This window comes from Eretmochelys imbricata, chromosome 7 (assembly GCF_965152235.1).
Source record: "Eretmochelys imbricata isolate rEreImb1 chromosome 7, rEreImb1.hap1, whole genome shotgun sequence".
Classification (NCBI taxonomy): domain Eukaryota; kingdom Metazoa; phylum Chordata; order Testudines; family Cheloniidae; genus Eretmochelys; species Eretmochelys imbricata.
In genome coordinates, this window is record NC_135578.1 from 85,820,898 (window position 1) to 85,842,606 (window position 21,709).

Below are 21,709 nucleotides of genomic sequence, written 5' to 3' on the forward strand. Positions count from 1 at the left end.
GTGGAGCGTGTGACATCAAGGTTCTGAAGGGTGGTTATTAAAATACATATAAATATATACCTCAAATATGCAGACTCCCTGAAGCTGTAAAGAACAGTAATATTCAGCTAAAGCTCAGAATTGTTACAGGCAAATGTGCATATTTTAAAAGAATGATTTCATAAAATTAGTTTTATATTTTCCTCTGACAATTACATACATTTTTTTACAATATTTTTCTCTCTATTTAGTGTATCATCTCTTTCTCTCTCTTCCCCCTAATCCTGTCCCACTCCCCCACTAATTTGGTGATATGTGGTGCATTTTTGTAAGTGGTCTGACACCTTAATTGTAAAAAAAATTAAAAATCTCAAAACTAATACGAAGTGTGATGCTGTGATCTTCTGTGACTTGGGTGTTCTAATGTATTAACCGAGAACAGGATAGAGGTGTTAATGAAATGCATAGTAAGAACAATTGATGGAAACACTCTATAGATAGTGTTAAACATAGAGGATCAGGTTCAAAAGCCCCATCAGACCTGGTGAAATGCTCAGAAAGTTCTTAAAGACATTGTGAGGGTTAAGCACCATCTTGGCGGAGGAAGACTAGCAGGAGAGTCTGCTCCAGTGGACACTGAATATTGGATCCTGATACCTGTCTGAGATTCATTTGGAATGCAACGCACCAGCACAGAGGGAGGTATAATGCCAAAGCCAGCCTGAACTAGTCCATGCGGCTCCATGCAGCCAAAGACTAGTGACTTTGGGTGAAGATATTTCCAAGGTAAGAAGTACAATGCAGAGGCAGCAGTAAGGATCAGCAAGTGTGCAGAAAGTAGGGACAGAGCCCAAGAGTGAGAGAGGAGGGAGCTACTGCGTTTGACTTTGTGTTCATGGGGTTTTCTGCAAATGAAATTCCTTTTGTGCAGTTTGGACCAGCACTGTTCAAGCTAAACAAGACTTGTGTACATTTGTAAATAAATAAATTGCACTAGAAAATCCCCTGAGTCTGTATCACCAATTTTTCTTCCAATTGGAAAGTGTCCGAAGTCCAGAATCTGTTATCGCTTGCAAATGGGCAACATTATAAAAGGGGATTACAACTTATATCCGCAGTATTCAGTTTCAGAGCTTTATTTCCGCCAGCAACCAGACTCGGAATACAAATTAGAGTTTAGCATTATTGATTTATTTGGTAGCTGTGATATTTCAAAAATGGCTTTAGCCTGTCTTCATGAATAGAGAGAGTCTGTGTTGGAAGAAGAGCAATAATGGAAAAATTGCTGGTAAAATAATATGAATAAGTGGAGGGACACTGTTGTTTTGATGTCTTATCTAACCACTGTGAAATAAAAAAAAATGGAAATGTAACATACGTATTACCATATTTCTCCTTCTGTTCCTGCTGATTCACTTCTGTATTAGGATTGTTTTAGTAATTTTCTATTGTAATTTTAACTTTTTTCAAACACCCAAATGTTTTAATTTCCTTATGTTGATAGAACCTGAGCTGTGAGATAAGATGAATTTTTCAACCTTCTTGCTGTGGAGAGATTTTTGTTTTGTTGCAGCTGTTAACCTAAAAGGTGTGGGCTTTTTGTTTCACTGTTGGGCACAGTAGCTGGTTCTTACTGAGAAACTGTGATCAAAATCTCCTTTCTGATCTGCAGCCTTTTATTGAAATTAATTGCAAAGTAAATGGGAGGAAAGTGAAAATCAGATTGAAAGTCTGAGCCGTAAATCTTTTCTTGGTTCTGGAAGAGTCTGCTTGGAATGTGCAATCTTAGCTGTGGCCTCTGGAAGTCCAGACTGAATCTCTCCTTGTACATTGGCCTCATCTCAACATCCCATACCTGAGCTCCAATAATGCTGCTCATATTGCTCAGCATTTCTTGTAGTTCATTTCATTTTTGTGTTTGTGAATTAAGTGCTAGCTAAGGTGCTTTGTTGCCAGATCCCCGTTTATCAACAGAACAGGTAGGAGAGTAGCAGAAGCTTCGCTATACCACCCTATAACTGTCTCCTCTCTGACCTGGAGGGACTGCCTCTAGGAGCCTATGTTGTCATCAGGCCTTGTCCTCTCTGCTTAGATTGTAATTAAAAGTACCAGCTATTGTCATGGTTTGTGACATCACCTAGCCCCCATCAGATTGTAATAACTTTTGTCCTGTACCATGCAATGCCAGATTCACACTGGTGATCTGGACATGAAAGGGTTTAATCCCATTACCTGAGCCACCTAGTCTCCATAGCACGTGTTCACTGCAGATAAACACAACACACAAGGCCATTTTTCCTCTCCTAATATTCCAAGGGGAGCTGAGACCACCAGTTTAAGTGTTCCCAGCTCCTGCCAGTTTGAAGTGCATGAGACTGAGTCCCTGCAGGATCCTTTCCTTGCAAATTTCTTATCTCCAACATTTGCAGTTTATTCTTAGCCTGCATTTGGGATTGGACTGTGCTTTGTTAACTTTACTTGATCCCTTTATCATTCCTTCAGCCATCCCATAAACTATTCTCCTCCTTCATGGCTCTCCTAAAATTCCACTTTAGTCTGCTTCCACTCCTTGCCAACTTTCCTGTCTGACTAGAACAGACGAGCAAATCAGTCAGAATGCTCTCCAATTATGCAGGGATAATTTTTTAAAAACACGTGAGTGTCTCATAACAGAGCTGGAAGCTAAATGCAGCGTAAGCAGGCATTGTGCAAATTTACCCGATGTTGCTCAGCCAACCCCCCAGAGTCATAACCTGAATTGCTCACGGCTAGTCCAATTCTAAACTTCTGTGGTGCTGACTCACAACTGAGAGGCGGGTTTTTGATGTGCAGGATTGGAGCTGAACTAACTCATTTTCACAGATGTCATACAGTAAGTCAGAGTCTGAACCCAGAATTCCAGGAATAAAAGGCTAATTCATTAAATCATTGTACCAGTTACCCCTGCTATTATGATGTCAATGAAAATGCAGGGGATCCCATAAGGAGCTGTAACAGGCTGGCTTGCTCCTTTAAGGATCAGGAGGCTTGGAGCCAATCAGCCCTGTTCAATTAGTCCTGCCCTGCTATACCTGTGCAGGATGTGGGACTTAAGTGGAGAAAAGCCCAGCTGTGAAGGGCTGATTAGGGAGAGGAGCAAACACAGTGTTCCTAGCCTGTGGTAAGATGCTTAGTCAGAAACTGCCTGAGGACTGTGGCTGGCTAGAGCCCTTTGCAGGAGGATGGGCCTGGACTTCACTGGTGAGGGGCTCAGAGTCTAGGTGTCTGTTAGTGAGTGTTGAAACAGGCTGTGGTAGCTGGGACCTTAAGGAAGGAGCTGGGTGAAGTTTCCTTTGTTTTGTGCTCTTGTTGTCCTTTCTCTAAAGGACCCTCTTACCCTGGGAGGGGTTGAACCCTTGGATGCTGTTTGTCTGGAGGCCCAAGTCATCGCTCTGGCCAGGGTGGGCTGTAGAGCGTGGTGGGAGGCTGAGGCAGAGTAGCTGCAGTGCCTCACTACACTGTGAGAAGCGTGCTCTGAGATGCTGAATTTTGTACAGAAGCATTTTAATTGGAGGGAAGACTTTCACTGGATCATTTGTAAACAAGAACTGTAAGTACTTCAACCCATATAAAAAGCTGGGAGGGGCAGTTGAGTGGAGCACAGGGTTGCTACCTTCATGCATCCATTGGGGGTGAGAGCAAAGAGGATGCAAGTTTTAGCATGTTGAACTGTAGTGAACATAGATTAATCTCAGTTCACCTCACACTAAACAGCTGTGTGATGCAAAGCAGCCAGAATGGTTGTATTTCAGTGATCTCTGGCTAGGCTGTAGAACTCTTGAGTTGTCTTATGTCACGTAGCACATCTACTCCTCTTGTTTAGATCCTTTCATAAGATATTTCAAAAGCTTCATCCAAAAATAATTAAGGTGTTTTTTCCCCCCAAGTCAGTAAAAGGAAACTACACTGAAAAATGCAGGCTCAATGGTCTTCCATGTATCGGCTGCAGTTTGTAAAGTGCTTTGGGGATGAAAGGTGCTATGTAGATCTAAAGGAAATATTTTTATTTGTGATATTCTCAAAGTACCAAAGCTTGGATGGAAAGGTTCCACTCAAAACCCCTCTGTTTATCCATTTTGTCATGATCTAGCATGTCATTGCATGCTTGGGTCAGCTCTAATGTATCACTGTAGAGATCTGCAATTTAAAGGTAGCTACTGAACATAAACAAGATATTTTTGCAAGTGATATTTAATTGTACGTATAAACTGACATTTAGAATTAACAATGGAATATAAAGTTCTCAGTGTCTGAAACCAGAAACATTTCCTCCCACACGACTCTCCCTACCCCTTCCACCCAGACAAACTAGGGCTGACAATCAGGTCCTTTCTGCAGGAAACATTCTGATCGCTACTGGGCTGAACTTTGGCACTGTAATACTCACCGGCCAATGTCTTATCACCTGCTGAGAGGAACCTCTAATTTGCACTGATGAGATAAAAATGGCCCTTGCAAAGGGAGGTGAGGAATCCCCACACAACTCAGTGATATCACTTTTTATTACCTTAGTCTCATGTTTTCTAACAGTAGCCTCCCGTTGCGGCAGACCATATAGGTCACATGTATAACACTTTCCAATGTGCGGCCAATAAGCCTGGCAAAAACAGGGACAGTAGTTTAAATAACTTACTGCTAAACGTACCAGTTTAAACATATATGCCAGCAAGGATATAACTAAAACAGAATCTGTCAAAAAAAACAAAGTGTTGTAACTTCCACTGTGCAATGCGTAAAAGTGAATGGAAGACGGGGAGAGTGTGTGTGTAAAGTATAATATATATATATATATATACACACACACACAGGCATGTTTTAGATCCACTTATCTTGTGTGGTACACACATCTTGGTAGAAAGAAAAGGAGGACTTGTGGCACCTTAGAGACTAACGAATTTATTTGAGCATAAGCTTTCGATGAAGTGGGCTGTAGCTCACGAAAGCTTATGCTCAAATAAATTCGTTAGTCTCTAAGGTGCCACAAGTACTCCTTTTTCTTTTTGCGGATACAGACTAATGCGGCTGCTACTCTGAAATCTAACATCTTGGTAGAAACTCCCTTGCAGCAGCAACAACAAACCCCAACAAAATTCCCTGGGGGGAGTGGGGGTAGTTTTTAAAGTCTATAAGAGAATCCTTTAACAGCTTTAGATCTTAAACATGTTTGAAAAAATAAATCCGCTGGGATTGTTCATCTCTTTAAGTTAGCCATGTCCCTACCCAAAGGAGAGGGGGTGAAACCAAGCCCTGCCTTACCAAACATAGCCTGTACAGTACCATTCTACAAGGATGCCTGAAGATTTCCCAAAGTCCCATCAAATCCAACTCTTTGCCTCCTGCAAATTCCCCCTCCCCTTAAAAGGACACTGCTGAAGGTGCTTACTGGAGACTAATGTAATTTTTCCCTTTGGTTTTAAATTATGAAGGAGGAAAATAAACAGGTACAGCTGAATGGAATGGGGGTGGGGGGAAGCTTATTCCTCTGCTGTGGAAATTATGGGCAGAGTCCTATATGTGTATAGTGTGGATGGTCTTTGTCCCAGTCTACCTTTGTGTGCACACATGTATTGGAACTACTCAAAATCCTCGGCCATGTCCCCAGCCATAAATCATTCTCTCAGCAAACACAAATCCTTGGTTATCTGAACAGTTTGGGGAGCCTCTAAACATTTCAGATAAGCGGAGTAGTTTGTATGTGTGTAAATAATGGGTCTGAGTCAAAACCCCAGAATGGGATGAATTTTTCCACCCTGCCCCCAGATATCGTGGCTCATCTCATCTCATGTATTTGAATAATTTATTTAAAAGATGTAACTAGTGACTGGAACTTTGATGGCTAGTGGGAAAACTTGTTTTGCAGGGTGTATCAGTGAGAGAGGAAGTTGTTTACACGTGTATAACATCTGCTGCAGAAACTACTTATTACTGTCTGCATTGCATTCTGTTTGCTCATCTTAATTGGTTTCAATAGAAAATTGGCATTAAAATAACCCACAATGATACACCTGGAAAGAGATGGGGCTGTTAGATTGGATCTGAGGTAGGCAGTAGCTGTCACTGCCTCTGACTGCACCCCTCCACCCCAAAGCTGTAACTGATGCATTATACACAGTGCAAAAATCTGCTCCTCCTGCCCCATACTATCATAACTTCTCCATTTCAGAGGGCTGATGGAAAATGGCTTGCTAAAGAGCTGCATCAGAGAGGGGATACATGAGGTCATCTCTGGCTAGAGGTCTCTGCTCTTCAAAGTTCCTCTTTTTCTTCCTCATTACAAATGCAGGCGCTTCTTTGGCTGTTCATGAAGGGTCGGCAGCCCAGAGTCCAGACAGTATTAAACACTGTATCTGCTACAGATTCACAAGCTGTCGGGAGGGAAAAGAACAGGCATGTAAGCAGCGGTCTCTCACTTTCATTGCTGATTAAAACAGCACCAGGACTGGCCTCCAAACCATTGTGGATTGTGTGGGGTACAGCAGTGTCTTTTTGCCTTTGTGTACAATTCTATTTCTCCCTGTCTGCTGGATTTAGAAGCCATTTTGTTCCCAGTGCTGCTGCAGTCCAGTCTCTAACAGCTGTGCTCTCTCTTAGACTTTCCTTTTGTTTTTTCTTGTTGAAAGTACATTATGCTCTTTATGTATGGCAATATAACAACTGAGCTTCTCAAAAGATCTCTCTGTATCAACTCTTCCCTACTTCTCAGCCCTTCCATTTGACCATGGCCTTGTCTAAACTAAGCTTTTACCCTCAGGCTATTTCTCACATGGCTATATCATCATTACAGTCCCCTGGTGGGAGCAATAGTGTAAACAAGGTGCCAGTGATCATCAGCATTTGACATGGGTGTTATCTAGACCTGCTCTGAGCAGAGCCAGATGACACAGTAGTTAAAATGTCAAGCAGCCTGAAGTTAGGGTTGCCAGTTTTGGTTGGATGTATTCCTGGAGGTTTCATCACATGACAAAGTCTTTAGTTAAAGATTAATATTAAATTCCTGGAGACTCTGGGACAATCCTGCAGGGTTGGCAACTCTAACAAGAGGCTCACTATTGAACTCCCCAGTCAGGTTGATAAATGAGTTAATACTAAATTCCACAGGGTGGTCATTTTCCCTGATGGGCTGAAGGCAATAAAATCAGCTGTTCAGAAATACACTTGGTAATAGTCCTACCCCATGGCCGTCTCTCTCTAGTCTGCTGTCTTGGCTCCTCTGGCTATTTCTCTGCAGTTCTGCCACTGTAACTCCTGCCACCTGGAACAGCCTTCCTGGTCCCCTCTGCCCTCCTTGTTACTTCAAAGCTCCCCAGAAAAATCTCTTCTCTTGTTTTACTTAATTGGGTCTGGGGATATGAGTATAAAATATATAGGACCATAAATATACATGGTACTCTGCACATATGTATGAAGAGAAACATTCCCTGCCTTTGAGCACTTAAAATCTAAGTAAAACACAAGAGGAGACACAGGCCAATAGTTCAGGAGTGGGGGTGACTCATTGAAGAGGTGAATTGCAAAAAGGGATGTTAAAGAGATGATGGCTGACAGGTGAGAAGGGAGATTGGGAAGCTTAACAGAAGGCACAGGAACAAGCTGAGACTGAGAGGAGAACGAGGGCCTGTCTACACCTGGAGTTATTCACCAGTAACTGTTGTGCTTTAAATTCACATCCTACCTTAATCTGTGTTGTCTTTCAAGTGTCAACAAGACCACAGGTTCAGCTGTGCTTGTGCACCCTTAGTGCTGTCAAGTAAAGCATTGGTGGAGCTTACCCCTGCTTGAAATGAGGCTAAACTGTCTTGGTGCAAATTGTGGCTGAGTGGGTTTACCCAGTCTACGCTGGCTGTTAGCCACCAATGGCTGTAATCTAGGAAAATTCCTAGTGTAGATTAGGCCAAATTCATTGACTTCAATGGGAGTATTTCTATTCACTTCACTGGGCTTTGAATCAGGCATACAGGGAGGACTAGTAATGTGAACTGATTGTGAGGAAAGGTGTCACAGAAGGGCTGGCCCTTTAAGTGAAGTAGCCCTGCTCCCCTGATGAGTAGGCAGGTTAACCCAGGTTGCCTCTAATGAGGGGCAGGGCAACACCCCCAATTAAAGCATAAGAGGAGAGCTGCAGAGAGGCAGCCCTTAGAAAGGGGCTGTGAGAGGAGCCTAGGGAAGGCCCTGAAGAGAGCAGTGAGCTCCTGTAGTGATTACCCTGGGAGAGGAGGATATCACTTTGGTTGACTGCTTTTGCTGATGAAGGAACCCTGAGGACTTGCGCCCAGGAAAACGGAGCTGAGCATCTGAAGAAGAACCTGGCACAGAGCAGAAGGGGATGACTAGGACTTTAAGTGGAGACATTGAGAGTCTGCTTTAAGACTGGGTGGAGTTATTCTAAATATTAATAAGCAAATATGCAGGAGAGGCAATTGCTATGTTTAAAAAGCTGTCAGTGGAGTAACTACTGAGGCCCTTGAGGGGAGGGTGTAGTCATGGCCTGTCAGGCCACACTCAGCCAGCAGAGGGCGCTCAAACAGAACCCTCTGATAAAGGGCTATCAAAACCAACAAAAGCAGAGTTGTAGGTAGGGTTTGTGTTGACCCTTGAAGATGTGGAGGAGCTTGTGGGGGTGAAGGGTTAATGCACCTCAGCAATAAGATTCTCAGGCCTAGGCCTATCTCTTTGTTCTCTTTAACTTGTTGCTGTGCCTGTCTTTGGTACTTCTCTATAAATGTTTAATTGTAGTCATGAGACAGGAAACCAATGGAGAGAGGCTCTGTTTTTTCAAGTCTGCAATAGCAGCACTCAAGTGTGAACTTCCCCATTCATCTTAATTAGGTGTTAGGTTTGGAAAACAAATTAGTGACCCCTTAACCACCTTGTTGCTGGCTGGCTGCATACCATTTGTGAGAAATGCTGTAACCATGCTGGGAAATGCAAGGGGAACACTTTTAAGGAGCATATCATGGGTTAGACCCTCCTAAGAGGGTTCAGTGTTGTATAAATACTGTTTTTTAAAGGACTGTCCTTCAGTTGGCAGGCCTAACTTTTGACATCTTGTACCCTGCCATTGTACACATTACACTGCTCTCTTTATTTAAAAATCTATACATTGTAAATCATCACTGTTTAAAAATAAGGGTCACGGGAGCATTGAAATCCTAGTGTCGGCTTTCTCTGGGATTTGTTGCAGGTGAGTTCCCAGTTGAGAGTGTGGGATTTTTACCACTGTTGTAGCCCTTGTCTGGGAGGGGGGCATGAGCTAACAAATTGTCAGGGGATCAGTGAAAACAGGAAATGTAACTTTTTGATATGGGCATTGGTTGGGAAGAGATCCAAGAAATCCCCAACCAGCAGCTTGTTTCTACCAGAATCAGAAGGCAGCACTGGGCATGTTTGGGGCATGTACTTCAGATAGCAGCACACAGACCCCCCCCCCCACCTCCCTCTTGAAGCTGTTAAGGGGATACTAACAGGTGTGAGGAAATCAGGGTACCCAAGAGAAACCTTAAGAAGAATGCTTAGCAGGGAGGGCAGAATAGTCTATCTCAGCGCCACAGACCAAATGGAAGCAGCAGCAAATGACAGAAAAATGGAAAAGACTGTTTTCTGCGCTGTGCTCCAACATTGGTGTGGGAAGGATGTAATAATAATAAATGACCTGGGCTCTGGATGTCCAGAGTTGGCCCTGTCACTATGTCCCTTTTAAAATCCTTGATGAGCACTGCCCATTAATGGCAGTGGGTGTCACACTGGCAGAACCCAACACCCAGGACAAAAGCGTTAAGACAGGCTTTTCAGAGGATTGGTCTACACTATGGACTTCTCCCAGCATAGCTGTGTGAAGAAATATGATCTCTGATACAGCTGTGTCAGTAAAAGCCCGTACTGTAGACGGTTCTACTGACAAAACTGCACTTTTACCAGCGTAGCTTGTTTCATGTGGTGAGGGACTGGAATAAGCTATGCCGCCAAACCAGCATCCAGATTCGGAGTGTTTGGCCAGCACTGTATACCAATATAGTTACACTGCAAAAGTGCTGCTAAGCTAGACCTGAGCTCAGTCACTAGAGAGAATGGGGGGAAAAAAAAGATAGGCAGAGTTCTGAACACCTGTGCTAGTAAATTTGGATCTGCCAGTCAGTAACCTTTTGGGGGGGAATTCTCCCACATTCCCCCCCCTCCCGCCCCTGCCCATTAACTGCCTCAGTCACTCAGAACGTCACATCTAATGACCTCTGACTGAGGAGGGCTGTTCACAGCAACTTCTGAGCTACTCATGGAGCTAGGGCTTGTGAAAGTGTCCCTTGCAAACACAAGTTCCCAGGGACAGAGATTGCTCCTTCCCTCCGAGTCCACAAGGGGAAAAAAGGGGTCTAGCATGCTACACTGCAACTCAGCCACTAAGCAGTCCAAATCTATGCCCAGAATGGGTGTTTCTCTGCTCATCTCTTTGCATCTCAGCTCCAGGAGTGCCCCTTCCTGCCCACCGATCCAACCAGCTTTGCCAATTTTCCTTTTGTTCATTAATCTGACACAGGATTATCCCAATCCCAGGAGCACTAACCCCAGCCAAATCCTGACACTCCTTCCAATCCTCTTTCCAAACTGCCCCATTTGTCTTTCTTTCCCATTTTTGGCTTTGCACCTGCTAGCAAGCTGCCATCTGCTTAGGCCAGTCTCTCACTACTTGTGTTCCAGACACTCTCCTCCAAATCAGTTTTCAACACACATTTGTGATGCCTTCCAATGCTGAGCTCCCTCCTAGACTCAAACTGCTATCTCACTATCTTTCTGAATTATATTATTGTTTTTGTTAATTTGTTTAACCACAAAGGATACTTAGTCCTATATAAATCTGTCTGTGCGTTTTTAATATGCCTTTGGCTGAAGTATCTAAGCACTGCAGAGAAAGGAAGGTTCACATTGATTCTGCCAGAGAAACCCAAATTCTCTCTTCACCTCATCTTCGTCTATAACCCATGCATGCTTGTTTATGTGGTTGTTTTCTGCTGCCAGGGAGCTCCCACAGCATGGATACCCTCCACTCAGAATACTTTGTCTGCAGCCCACAGGAATTTCATCTCGATAACCATGAACTTCAGTGTCCATACCTGTCACCTATGCCTTGTTGGAAGGTGGAGGGAGAAGTTGTCACCAAGACCATGTAGGTCTCCGTTATTAATTGCCTCACAGATCAGGATTGGCACCTTGAACTGGATCCAGAATTCGATCAGGAACCAGCGCACTTCTTTGTTGAAGTGCACCCCACCAATTCATTTCACTTAGCAGCTGGGCTTAAGTATAATGAACTGTAGCCTCCATGTGGCCTTTTCCAACTGTCCCAAGTAAGGTGAACTGCAGAAGTCCAGCCTGGATATGATGAAGGGATGTGACACTGGGCTAACTGAAGATGAACAAAGGCATTTCTGGCTACTGTCACTATTTGGGTGCCCAAGTAGTGCAATTAACCCAACAGGACCACTAGACTGTCCATTGCCTTGACTATCTGATGCACACTCACAATAGAGGTGAAGCCACAATTACTTATTGCTCCTCAAATTGTCCCTGCTCTGTTAATATTGCCTGTATCGTATTAAAGTGCCAGGAGCTGATTCCTAGCTAAGTTTGCGGCTGTTTCTAGTAAATATTTCTACTTTTAGTCACCTCCTGAAATTCACAAAAATGGTCATATCAGCCTCAAAATTGGTAGGCTATTTCTGAGACAGGCTTTAAATTTCTCTACCAACTTTGAACAAAATCAGACAAAGGGTTCAGGAATGGATACCCTAAAAACAGTCATTCATGAGAGCTCCGGGTTTTAATGTTGTCTTTTTGCTTTTTTTTAAAAAAGACAGCCATGGAGGCAGCAAGAACCTAATTTACTGGACTTCCTAGCAGTGAATGATGACTGCACCAGTGTTTCATAGTTAATCAAAAGATTAATGTGACTCTTAAGAACATTTATTAAGGAAATTTGGTTTCAGCAAACAATCATAAGGTCTTTGGCAGTCACTCTCGGAGCATATTCTGGACAACTGCACTAGAAGGAGTCTGAAAAATATTAATATGGGGACTGTGAACACCTGCCATGTGGCACTACCAAAGGAGGCCCAGTGACATGAAGAGGTGCACTCGGAGGTATTTCAGGAGCAGGTGGGGAAGCATAGCACTTCCCTCCCTTCCCAATTCAATGAGCCTCCTGTGGCTAGCACGCTAGGGATATAGCTACACTACAGTGGCACAGCTATGGTGCTTCAGCAGCACTGTAGTTTAGGTCCTATGTCAATGGAAGGGGTTTTCCAACGTAGCTAATCCATCTCTCTGAGAGGTCGTAGCTAGGTTGATGGAAGAGTTGTTTTTTGTTTTTCTTTTTTCCATCAACCTAGCTCTGTGTACAGTAGAAGTTAGGTTATGTTGCACAGAGCATGACATTTTTCACAGCCCTGATGTAGCTAGGTCCATCTAATTTCAAATGTAGCCCGGCCCCCGTCTCAGAAGCCACATGAGGTTTGCTGGCAGGAGAAGGAGGAAAGCTGTGTGTACTGTGTTTCTAATTTAAACTCCACCGTTCTAGGAAGGTGATATACACTCAAGCAGGGCCAGTGTAACCACTAGGCGAACTGGGCGACCACCTAGGGCACCAAGATTTGGGGTCGCCAAAAAGGGCTCCAGTGGGATGAGTGGCGATGAGCTCACAGGTGGTAGGTGGCCGGCTGGAGGGGGAGCGGGTTTGGGGTCACCCGCTGTGCTGATCACTCTCCCTCTGCAGGTGCCAGCCCTGTGCCCAGCCCCGGCTTTTCTGGACCCAAGGAGATGAGGTGGGAGGCAGGGAGGGAGCACTGGGCGCCTGGGCTGTGGGGGCGGGGCGAGGGGGAAGGCTCAGGCTGCCGGGGAGGGGGCTCCATGTGCTGCCTGGGGGGCTCTGCCCCATGCGGGGGAGGCAGGGGCCTGCTGGTGCTGAGAGTTCGGGGGGGGCGGGACCCTGTGTGCCAGGCTCTGCGGGGAGGGGTGGCGTGGCTGGCTGGGCTGGGGGAGAAGCGGGGGGGGGGAGGCTGTATGCCAAGCTCTGGAGTGGGGGGGGAGGGTCAGGTGGGCTGGCCAGGCTGAGGCACGGGCAAGCTGGGCCGGAGGGGGCTGCGTGCCACGCTCTGGAGATGGGAGCCATGTGCCAAGCAGGGCTGAGGGGGGAGAAGGCAGAGAGGGGTCAAGGGGGGGCTGCTTGTCTGGCTGGGCACTGTGACGGGGTGGGGGGTGGGGCTGTGTGCCTGGCTGGGGGGGATCTTTGTGTGCTGGGCTAGGCTTTGGGGGGGAGGTGTGGAACCAGCGGGCCAAGCTGGCTGGGCAGGGGACTCTGGAGTGCACTGGCCCAGGTTTTGGGGGATTGTGGGGGAGAGGGGGGATGCTGTGTGCCTTGCCAGGCTCTGGGGGTTGATGCTGCTGCATTATTTTGCTAATACTTTGTGTCAATTGTGTGAGAGTCCTGGGGGGGGGTGGGGGCGCAAGGTGGAAGTTTTGCCTAGGGCGCAAAATATCCTTGCACTGGCCCTGCACTCAAGCCACTGAGATGTGCCTGTAACTTTCACTTGATTTGTGAAGGAATCTGTATTTAGCTTCAGCCAAATGCTTTTCAGCCAACCTCTGTTTCTCAGACATTGCGGCAGGTGGGAGATGATTTTTTTGTCTCCATTTCGGGATTAAGAGAAGATCAGCTGGGTGGGTGTTGGCATCTCAGTGGCATTACCCTCTCTGGTGTCTCATTCTCCCTGTCCCCTCGCCCACAGTGGCTTTACTCAGATGTAAAGATTAATAAAGAAGAGGTGGCAGCCCATATGGCCAGCTTCAACTCGACCCAAATCAAGAATGGTAGAGAGAGTTTGAACCTTGAAATTGGGGCTTATAAATGTATTGTTAATAAGAACCTTTTGTCATAAAGTTAAATACTGTGGAAAAATGTAATCCCTTTCTAAAACATTAACACTGAGACTTTTAAATCTGCCTAAGGGATTTGGACACCCAATTCCCATTGGAAAGTAATAACTGATAATCCCCATAGGTGGCTCTGAAAATCCCACCCTAAGATAAAAATGAACAGCTTGGGGCTGTTTTATTTTTAAAATATTAATAAACTTCAAACATAAAAGCATGTGAGGTAATTGTCTGGGACAGCTCTGTTTTAGAGAGGAGGGAGGCAATGTTCAAGCCAAAGTTAGGGCGAGCTCAGCCTCATGATCGAAGCGTATGTCACACGTGATTGCCGCTCAGCTATGGCAGTACTATGTCCTACTGCAGTTGCAGCAAAACCCTGCTGCCATATTGGAGGAAAAGGACCCCCTGCTACCGCTCCTCTGGAAAATGGGGCTGGAGCCACCTGGCTCCCGCAAGAGTGGCTTCGGTGCAAAACTCACCTTCAACCTTGGAGACAAAACCAAGGCTCCGTTTGAGATCTGAGCAGATGGAGTGGAGGCACCAGCGGAATTTAGCATCACAGCGGTATTTGTTCGCTCCACAGGTGTCATAACAAACATCCAGCTGGTTGCAGCACTTAGTCATGGCAGGGATACCTAAATCCAGCTGGAGGCAGGGGAAGAGAAAGGGAAGACAGCACTGCTCAGGCATTGTACTTAGCGAAGGGTCTATCCTCCTCTCCAGGGGTGGTGATGCCCCTCTTTCCCCGAAGCTTCTGCTGTACAATTCCAGTGTTAATGCTGTGGTTGTAACAAACAGAGCTGTAAGGTCAAGAACAAATACACTCTGGATTTTTGGTTTATACTCTCCCATTAGTGAGTGTGTTGTTTCTAGTAATACCCATGAGTTACACATGGGCCTGTTCATATCAAGGTGGGCATGAAGTTCTTATTTTCTAAATTACTTATTAGAAACTTTCTCTTCCACATCCCAGAGGTGTATAGGGGTCTAGTTTCCCCTCCTTGCTTCTAACGCTCATGAATGCACATGAATGCAGGAGATGACAGAAGCCTCTAGAGAGGTTTGTGATGATGTCCAGTTTAAGGAACTAATATAACTTCAAAAATAGCCCACAAGGGATTTTTTTTTAAACAGAATCTTAATTGGTGCAGACCCTGGTGGGAACAGAAATAGGCTAATTAGCCAGGCTGGCTCTTAGAGGCTCTTAAAGGAACCATTCTCATGGTATAGATTAACTTTGATTTCATTAATTGCTTTAAAAATAACCGTGATACAAAGCCTGTACACAAGTTGAATTTAGTACTCAATATTGAGGAGGGGAGCAGTAGAAAGGGACCAAAGGACTGCACAGTGGGAGATTTATGACAGCAAACACCAATTCGCACCTGTAAATAGGCTTTAGAGGGAACACCAGGCATTGCCATGTATCTCTAAGCTTCCAGTAATTGAACTGCCTTACACTGAATGTTCCAGGGTGATGGACCCAGTTAAAAGTGCATGATACTTATCTGGGTTTCCATTAAGTGGGTTCTATTGCACCAGCGCTCCGTAGCCAAGGCATGGATTGCCATGTACCTTCTGAACTGCTTCCCTGATGCAGTCATTTGCTTCTCCTGCATTTATCTGCTAAGTAGACTTTATCCTCCAATAAATACTAAGACAATTGGAGTTTCGTATCGTGCATTCACACATGTAATTCCCATTGACAGGATTATTCATCCACTGCAAGCCGCAGCCACCAACATTTGGGAGCTGATTGCTCTGCTGGTTAGCAAATCAGATAGTAAATTAAATGGATATCCTTAAAGTTACATTTTCCTTCACTTGCCATCGCAGACAGCCATCTCCTTGGCAGACCCCAGGCAGACAATTTAGTACTGTAATATGATATGACTGACTGTCTCAGCAATATTTGAGCAGTATCCTCACCTTTCCCAAGAGCTGGCTGCAGCCAGGAAAAAAATACAATAGTTATCATACCAATAGCCCATGTCCTAGCTTGACCACATTCTTCACTATTTAATATCTTTTTTAGCTGATTATTCCGGTTAGTGAATTATTTCATGGGGGAAGTAGGTGTTAGCAGTAGTACATACGCTTTCTGGTACCTTGAGACCAAGGAAGTAGGAGCTGCAGCCATTGGGCTCCTGTGGCTTGTAGTTCGGTCTGGGCATTGGAGCCTTCCCTTGAAAGACAGAGAAATATGAAAAGTTAGGGGTGTGAGATTGCAATGGTGTCAAACTTAGAGGTAAGCACATTCTTTGGCAAACCAAAAGCAAAGAACAAGAAATATTGTACTACGAGTGTCTTAAATACACCCTCCTATAGGCATCCTGGCTCCACTGAACAACCAGGGCATGCCCAGACAGAGGACCATCACCCACCTAATCTCTTGTCTTTAAAAAGAGAGGCATAAGCTGCTCCTTTCAGATCAAGTGAAACACAGTACAGCACTCCCTGAGGACCTGGTTGTACCTCCCATAAACATTCACCCTTTACGAAGAGCCATGTCATTCCTGGATTCCAGTGTTTACAACCTGGTCCAGTCCTCCTCCTGGACAGTTACCAGTCTGTTGTAAATCAAATGTCTCTCTAAATCAGTTGGGTCTGGGCTGAGTCTAGTTACTATTTCTAGCTCTGGGTCTCCAGGTCACGTTCCCAGGCTCTGAGTCCTTTGAGGAGTCCTTGGGGACACAGGACTCTGCATTCCAGCTGCCTCAGACCTCCTGAGCCCCCCAGTCACTTCCACATGGTCCACCTGGGCGATATTCAAGGAGTAAAGAGAGGGGACATCCAATTCTGTGTAAATGTTGGTAATCGAGCCCTCCACAATGGAGTTAAAATGTCACCCTGCTGCTTATTTCTTTCAGCAGAGACTTGGGACAGCGCTGGCCCACTAGCATTGGATTCTCAAGCCCTGGGCATGTTAGACTACACTGCCCATTTTCACACAGACCCATTTGGTACTGTGCTGGAAATCATGACTTCTACGGCTCTTAAGTGTTAAAATGGGTCCCTTGGGACAACTCTGAAAAAGAGGCAATGCCATGCAAAATGCTGCAATGCCTGCCTGCCTGCCCACCCACAGAGCCTGGTGTCTGAAATGTGAGTATGGCTCTTCATTTTTCACCATTGACTTGCCTAAAGAAATACCTTACTATCCCTCCCAATATTTTTCAGCTAACAACCACATAACCATAACCCCTACCCACCCCCATTTTGGGTTATATGTCACATTGTGCATTCCCAGTCCTCCATAATACAGCCCTCTGCTGGTGAGAAATCCACTAAGAACCATGTCAGTTGGCAGCCAGGAGAAGAGAGATTCCAACTGCAGAAAGCCTGAAACACTCTCATCAGCATAAGATGGATATGGCCTTTCCCAGTAAGTCCTGACCTTCATTTTGGCAATACAGACTATTAGCAGTGTTACTAGGCTGAAAAAAAGAGCAGCAGGCAGAGTTTGTAACAGTTGCCCTGGGAAGAAGAGACCAGATCTTCAATTCCTGATGTAGTTGCAGATGGCTGGCCTAGGTCAAGGGATTCTGCTTTTATTCTTCCTGTGAACAAATTATTTTATCTCGGGTTTTGGATTCCGCCGCCCCCCCAGTTTGCAGCTTCAGATGCCTGAATTGGGGGAGAAAGCATGGACAAATAGGACTGCATGGATCATCAAAAACCTCCAGGATGTCCTGCCAATATTTCAACAAGGGACTGTGCTAATTCCCCTGGGACAAGTGATTACAGGCTAAAGGGGAAACACATGCTAGCAGAGAGGAGAGTGAAGGAATCTACTTGTTTTGTTTTAAAGGGGAAAACAAATACTTTCTCATGACTACAAACAAGGAGGGAGGTTACATCATGTACCAAACAAACATCTGCATTTTTTGCTGGAAATGTTCCTGACGAATATAGAGAGTTATTGATAGTACAGGAAATATCTAGTGTGAATTCTTGAATGGCAGGTATGGATGTTTGAGTGCCAAAACCTCATAGGGCACCTGTGGGTAAAGAAGGCTGGGGTGTTTTTAAATAACTACCATTTGGTCCATTCCAAAGCCAAAATTTTGCTCTTTGGAAATCTTTCTGAGACAGTGGTTTAGGTGATCCTGGCAGACAAAGGGGGAACCTGTCAGGCAAGGATCTCACAGCAATCTTCCCTTTGCTCTGAAGGCAGAATTTTTAACATGGGGCTCCCAGGGTCTCCCTCCAGCACTTCATCTTCTAGAGGAGGCATAAAAGACCTTAACAAGGAAATGTCTTCTCTCCACCTTGCAGGGCATCCTGAGCCTTTATTGAAACTAACAATTGTTCACCCTTAACATAATTATTTTAACAAGAACTATGCTCTCCATGGATTTGAGCCACTCTGTTCTGTGGGCACCTGATTGTCATTTCACTTACATGGAGATACCATGGTATGTCAAAGCATTTTCTTCTGATTCTCCGGTGTGAGGGGGGAATTAGGCCCATTGTTATGCAGGATCAGGTCCTAAACTGCTTTCCTACTATCTGAAACTCCTCTTGAGGTAGTTGGGACTTTTGGGTACACACACACACTACAGGACTGGAACCATAAGGCTTTGTGAAACCTAATCTGAATACAACTGTCTTCTGTTCCAGTATATTTAAACACTTCCCTGGATAGTGGCAGTTATGGCTGTCGCACAGGAGCTCTCTTTATGGTTCATCAGACCTACAGGCTGCCACTGTCACAAAGCCCTGGCCTCAGTTTGTTGGCAGTTTGCCTGCCAGATTCTCTTCCCCCTACAGCCTTTAGAGGTAAGACCTTCCTTGTGACAAATCTCCTATGTTCTTTAGCACAAGTAGGGCAACTGATTTCCCAGGGGGCTGTTTATATTCAAGGATGCTTTCACCTAGACATTTTAGACTACATCCAAGAAGCTTTCACCTACATTCTGTCTCAAAGACAAACTGATTTGTACCTTTTTTTTTTTTTTTTTTTTTTTTTTTTAAACTAAAGCCTAAGACACACAACTGTCTGGAACAGACTGAGTGTTAAAGGTTCTTGTAATAGTGACAACAGATCTTATTTACCCTCCAGTTCTCTCAGTCCCTCCTCCCCTCATTATTAATCTTAGAACTAAGAACTGCTGAATAATTAAACTCTGACAGCTGCAGAGATTGCTGTAGCATGCCTGGTCTGCTGCTTGTATGAGTCATTTAGAAACTCCACCTACCAAGCTGATAGATTTGTACAGCTACAGCCAGAAAGACCCCTTACTCCTTGTGCCTGCAAGGGCTTGGCTGTCTAACCAAACTGGGATGGGCAGGAAAGAAAGCTGTCTTGCTGATTCTGAAAGTTCCCTGGATTATGGGGGGCAAACCAGAGTTACATCTGTCCTAGGGTGACCTGCTGTTCCTCTGACCTCAGAATGGCTGAATCTAAGAGTATAAACTTGATACATGTTAAAGAAGCAAACAGCATGACTGGGGGTTATACAGAGTCCTTTCTTTCTTCATGTTTTGGGCCCAAAGTGTGTTAAGGGTTGGTCCCTTATTCTGGGGTGTCTTTGGCCCCTCTGCTGAAGAGTTGTCCCCTACTTTGGGGCCCGAGATGACTGAGAACTGCAGTGTGTTAAGACACCCATGTTCTCTCCTCTTCCCTTCCCTTATCTCCCAGTAGCAGAAAAGTCCAAAGGAGTCTTTACCCTTTAGGGAAGCCCTTAATCTTCAGTGTGTGGCAAATTGGCCCTTGGCCATCCCAGGGTGGGGGAAGCACAAGCTTCCCCACTGTGGTCTCTCTATACCAGGCTTAGTTATCAACACAGGGTTGAATTCTAGCCCCCATCCCCCTCCCTACCTGCTGGTTAGTTTCTGACTTGCTAACTCAGTGTTAGACTGAGAGTTGCCCTTTGTTTTAAGGAATTCTCTATCAATGAAAGTGTCATGAACAGAATCCATCATAGCTCAGGGGAAAGGCTGTAAGTTTAAAAACAAGCAAAGGGGAGTTTGAAAGGAAAAAGGTCGGGGGGGGGGAACCCACCAAGAATTCTGAGGAGGAAGCGGAGAGTTAGAGGCAGCACCACGGACTCCATTAGTATCAATTTAGAAAGCTAATGGAGTGTGGACAGTACTGGGACAGCAACATGCAGAATTCAGTCATAAGTCCTAGAAACAGATACAGAATGTACAAGATTTGTGTCTCCAGAGAATATCTGTTGCATTCGCCCTTCCCATCTTCTGGCTCAAACCCAAAACTGATATAGCCAGTATCTTACTAGTAAGAACTGTTAGTTAGGCCTGAAATAGGTGTACCAGTTCACAGGACAGGTGCCTGAACCCCCAGGACCCTATGGAAAGGAAAGAAGCCACTTACCATATCTACATCTGTACTGACAAACCCCATTTTTTCCTCCTAGCAACTCTAAAAAAGAGTCAAAATAGCCATTAATGGTTTCAAAGCCATCTCGGATGGTCCCAATGCCCCAGTCTGCTGAAGATGATTCCTCTGGGGCAGCTTGGTTGACTGAGTTGTCTGGGGTTACTTCTTCATTGCATCTTCCTAGACTCAGGGCCAGGCACAGAACCACTGTCTTGACAACTTGCTGCATCTTGCAGTCAGACCAAACAAATCCAGGCTCATGAAACTCTAATGCACAGACATGTAGTGAGGTGGAAATAGGGCTGGGTTGTTTCGAGTACAGGGCATGTATACTCCCCTCTCTGATGGACTTTAAACACTGCTGTGGTAGCCAAAGTGAGGTCATAGCAATTAAAGAGTGCAAAGGTCAGACAAAGTGGAGATTCGGTCCAAGTTCAGCTCACAAAACAGCAGAGTGGAGGACAGTTGTGTAACACTTTGAAATGGTTCAAACACCTCAGCATGGGGCACTTATCCAGTTTGGATGGGGTAGAAGAGACTGTCCCTCTTTCAAATGACGCTGTCGGAGCATGCTATCACACCATGCTTCTATTCATCAGCGATTGGTAGCTAGTCATGAGTTCAGTGAAACACCCCTTCTGCTAGTGCATTAGACAGATGGCCACAAAAGCTTTCCTGGGTTTTTGTTTCACAGCATTATTGTTCCTCCTGGTTCTGTTCTGGGATCAGTTTAAGCTTTTGCAGAAATTAAACTTATTTAAATCAATGCTTCTAGACCCTCTGGTTACAAAAAAGCCTCCTTCCTAACATGACCCAGTGGAGTGCTGTCTTCCTGAGTCTGCAAGCAGCCTGAAGTGTTAGCGATCCCACTAATTTCAGTAGGGTAGTAAACGCCTAGGGCCAGATTTTTTTTTTAACAGCTCATCTCCCCTGTAGGCACTGAAATAAGTGACTTCCTTACAAGCCTCACTGGTAGTTTAAATTTTCTTTATATGATATAATAGAGAACTTCAATAACCTTTCACTGCAGTCTGAGCCTGCAAATGTCTTTCCCAAGTAGTCATTGCTCTCACAAAGCAGTAGCAGCAGTGGGTGTTTGACTCTGAGTAAAGATCCATTGAGAAAAGCAGTTGTAGGACTGGGCTATTTGTTCACTCTGTGTTTTAAGACATTCCTAAATGGCTTGAACTACTGATGACAAATGAAGAATGACCATTCTCCTTGCTGTTTTGCTTTGTGCTTCATCAGTAAATGTTGATACAATGAAAACCAGGTTCAAGTAATCACATCTTTCTCTTTGTAATGTATAGAGCAATTCAAGTATCTGAATGATCTTCCTGCACAAAGTACTAGACTCTTCTCCCCCCACCCCCCATGCTCTTACAGCCCTTTTGAAAAGTCCTATAGAATTTACCATGCATGAACAAA

The 21,709-nt window shown here is 44.8% G+C and overlaps 1 protein-coding gene across 1 annotated transcript; it reads right to left on the reverse strand.

Annotated features, from left to right (window-relative positions):
* Positions 1–6,264: 6,264 nt before the first annotated feature.
* PLA2G12B (phospholipase A2 group XIIB) lies at positions 6,265–20,510 on the reverse strand. The gene is made up of 4 exons (XM_077822595.1): positions 20,276–20,510; positions 16,032–16,120; positions 14,415–14,580; positions 6,265–6,383 (listed from the first exon to the last, which is right to left on the reverse strand). The coding sequence occupies exons 1-4, from the start codon at positions 20,508–20,510 to the stop codon at positions 6,265–6,267; spliced, it is 609 nt and encodes a 202-aa protein (XP_077678721.1).
* Positions 20,511–21,709: the final 1,199 nt, after the last annotated feature.

What these genes read in the sequence shown, in the direction of transcription:
- PLA2G12B (XM_077822595.1), bottom strand. Translation starts at nt 20,510, where the DNA reads ATGCAGCAAGTTGTCAAGACAGTGGTTCTGTGCCTGGCCCTGAGTCTA. An exon ending in TCAGTACAGATGTAGATATG is followed by an intron (nt 16,121 to 20,275) that starts GTAAGTGGCTTC and finishes CTGTCTTTCAAG; the next exon opens with GGAAGGCTCCAATGCCCAGA. An exon ending in TTTTGTCTCCAAGGTTGAAG is followed by an intron (nt 6,384 to 14,414) that starts GTGAGTTTTGCA and finishes CCCTCCCGACAG; the next exon opens with CTTGTGAATCTGTAGCAGAT.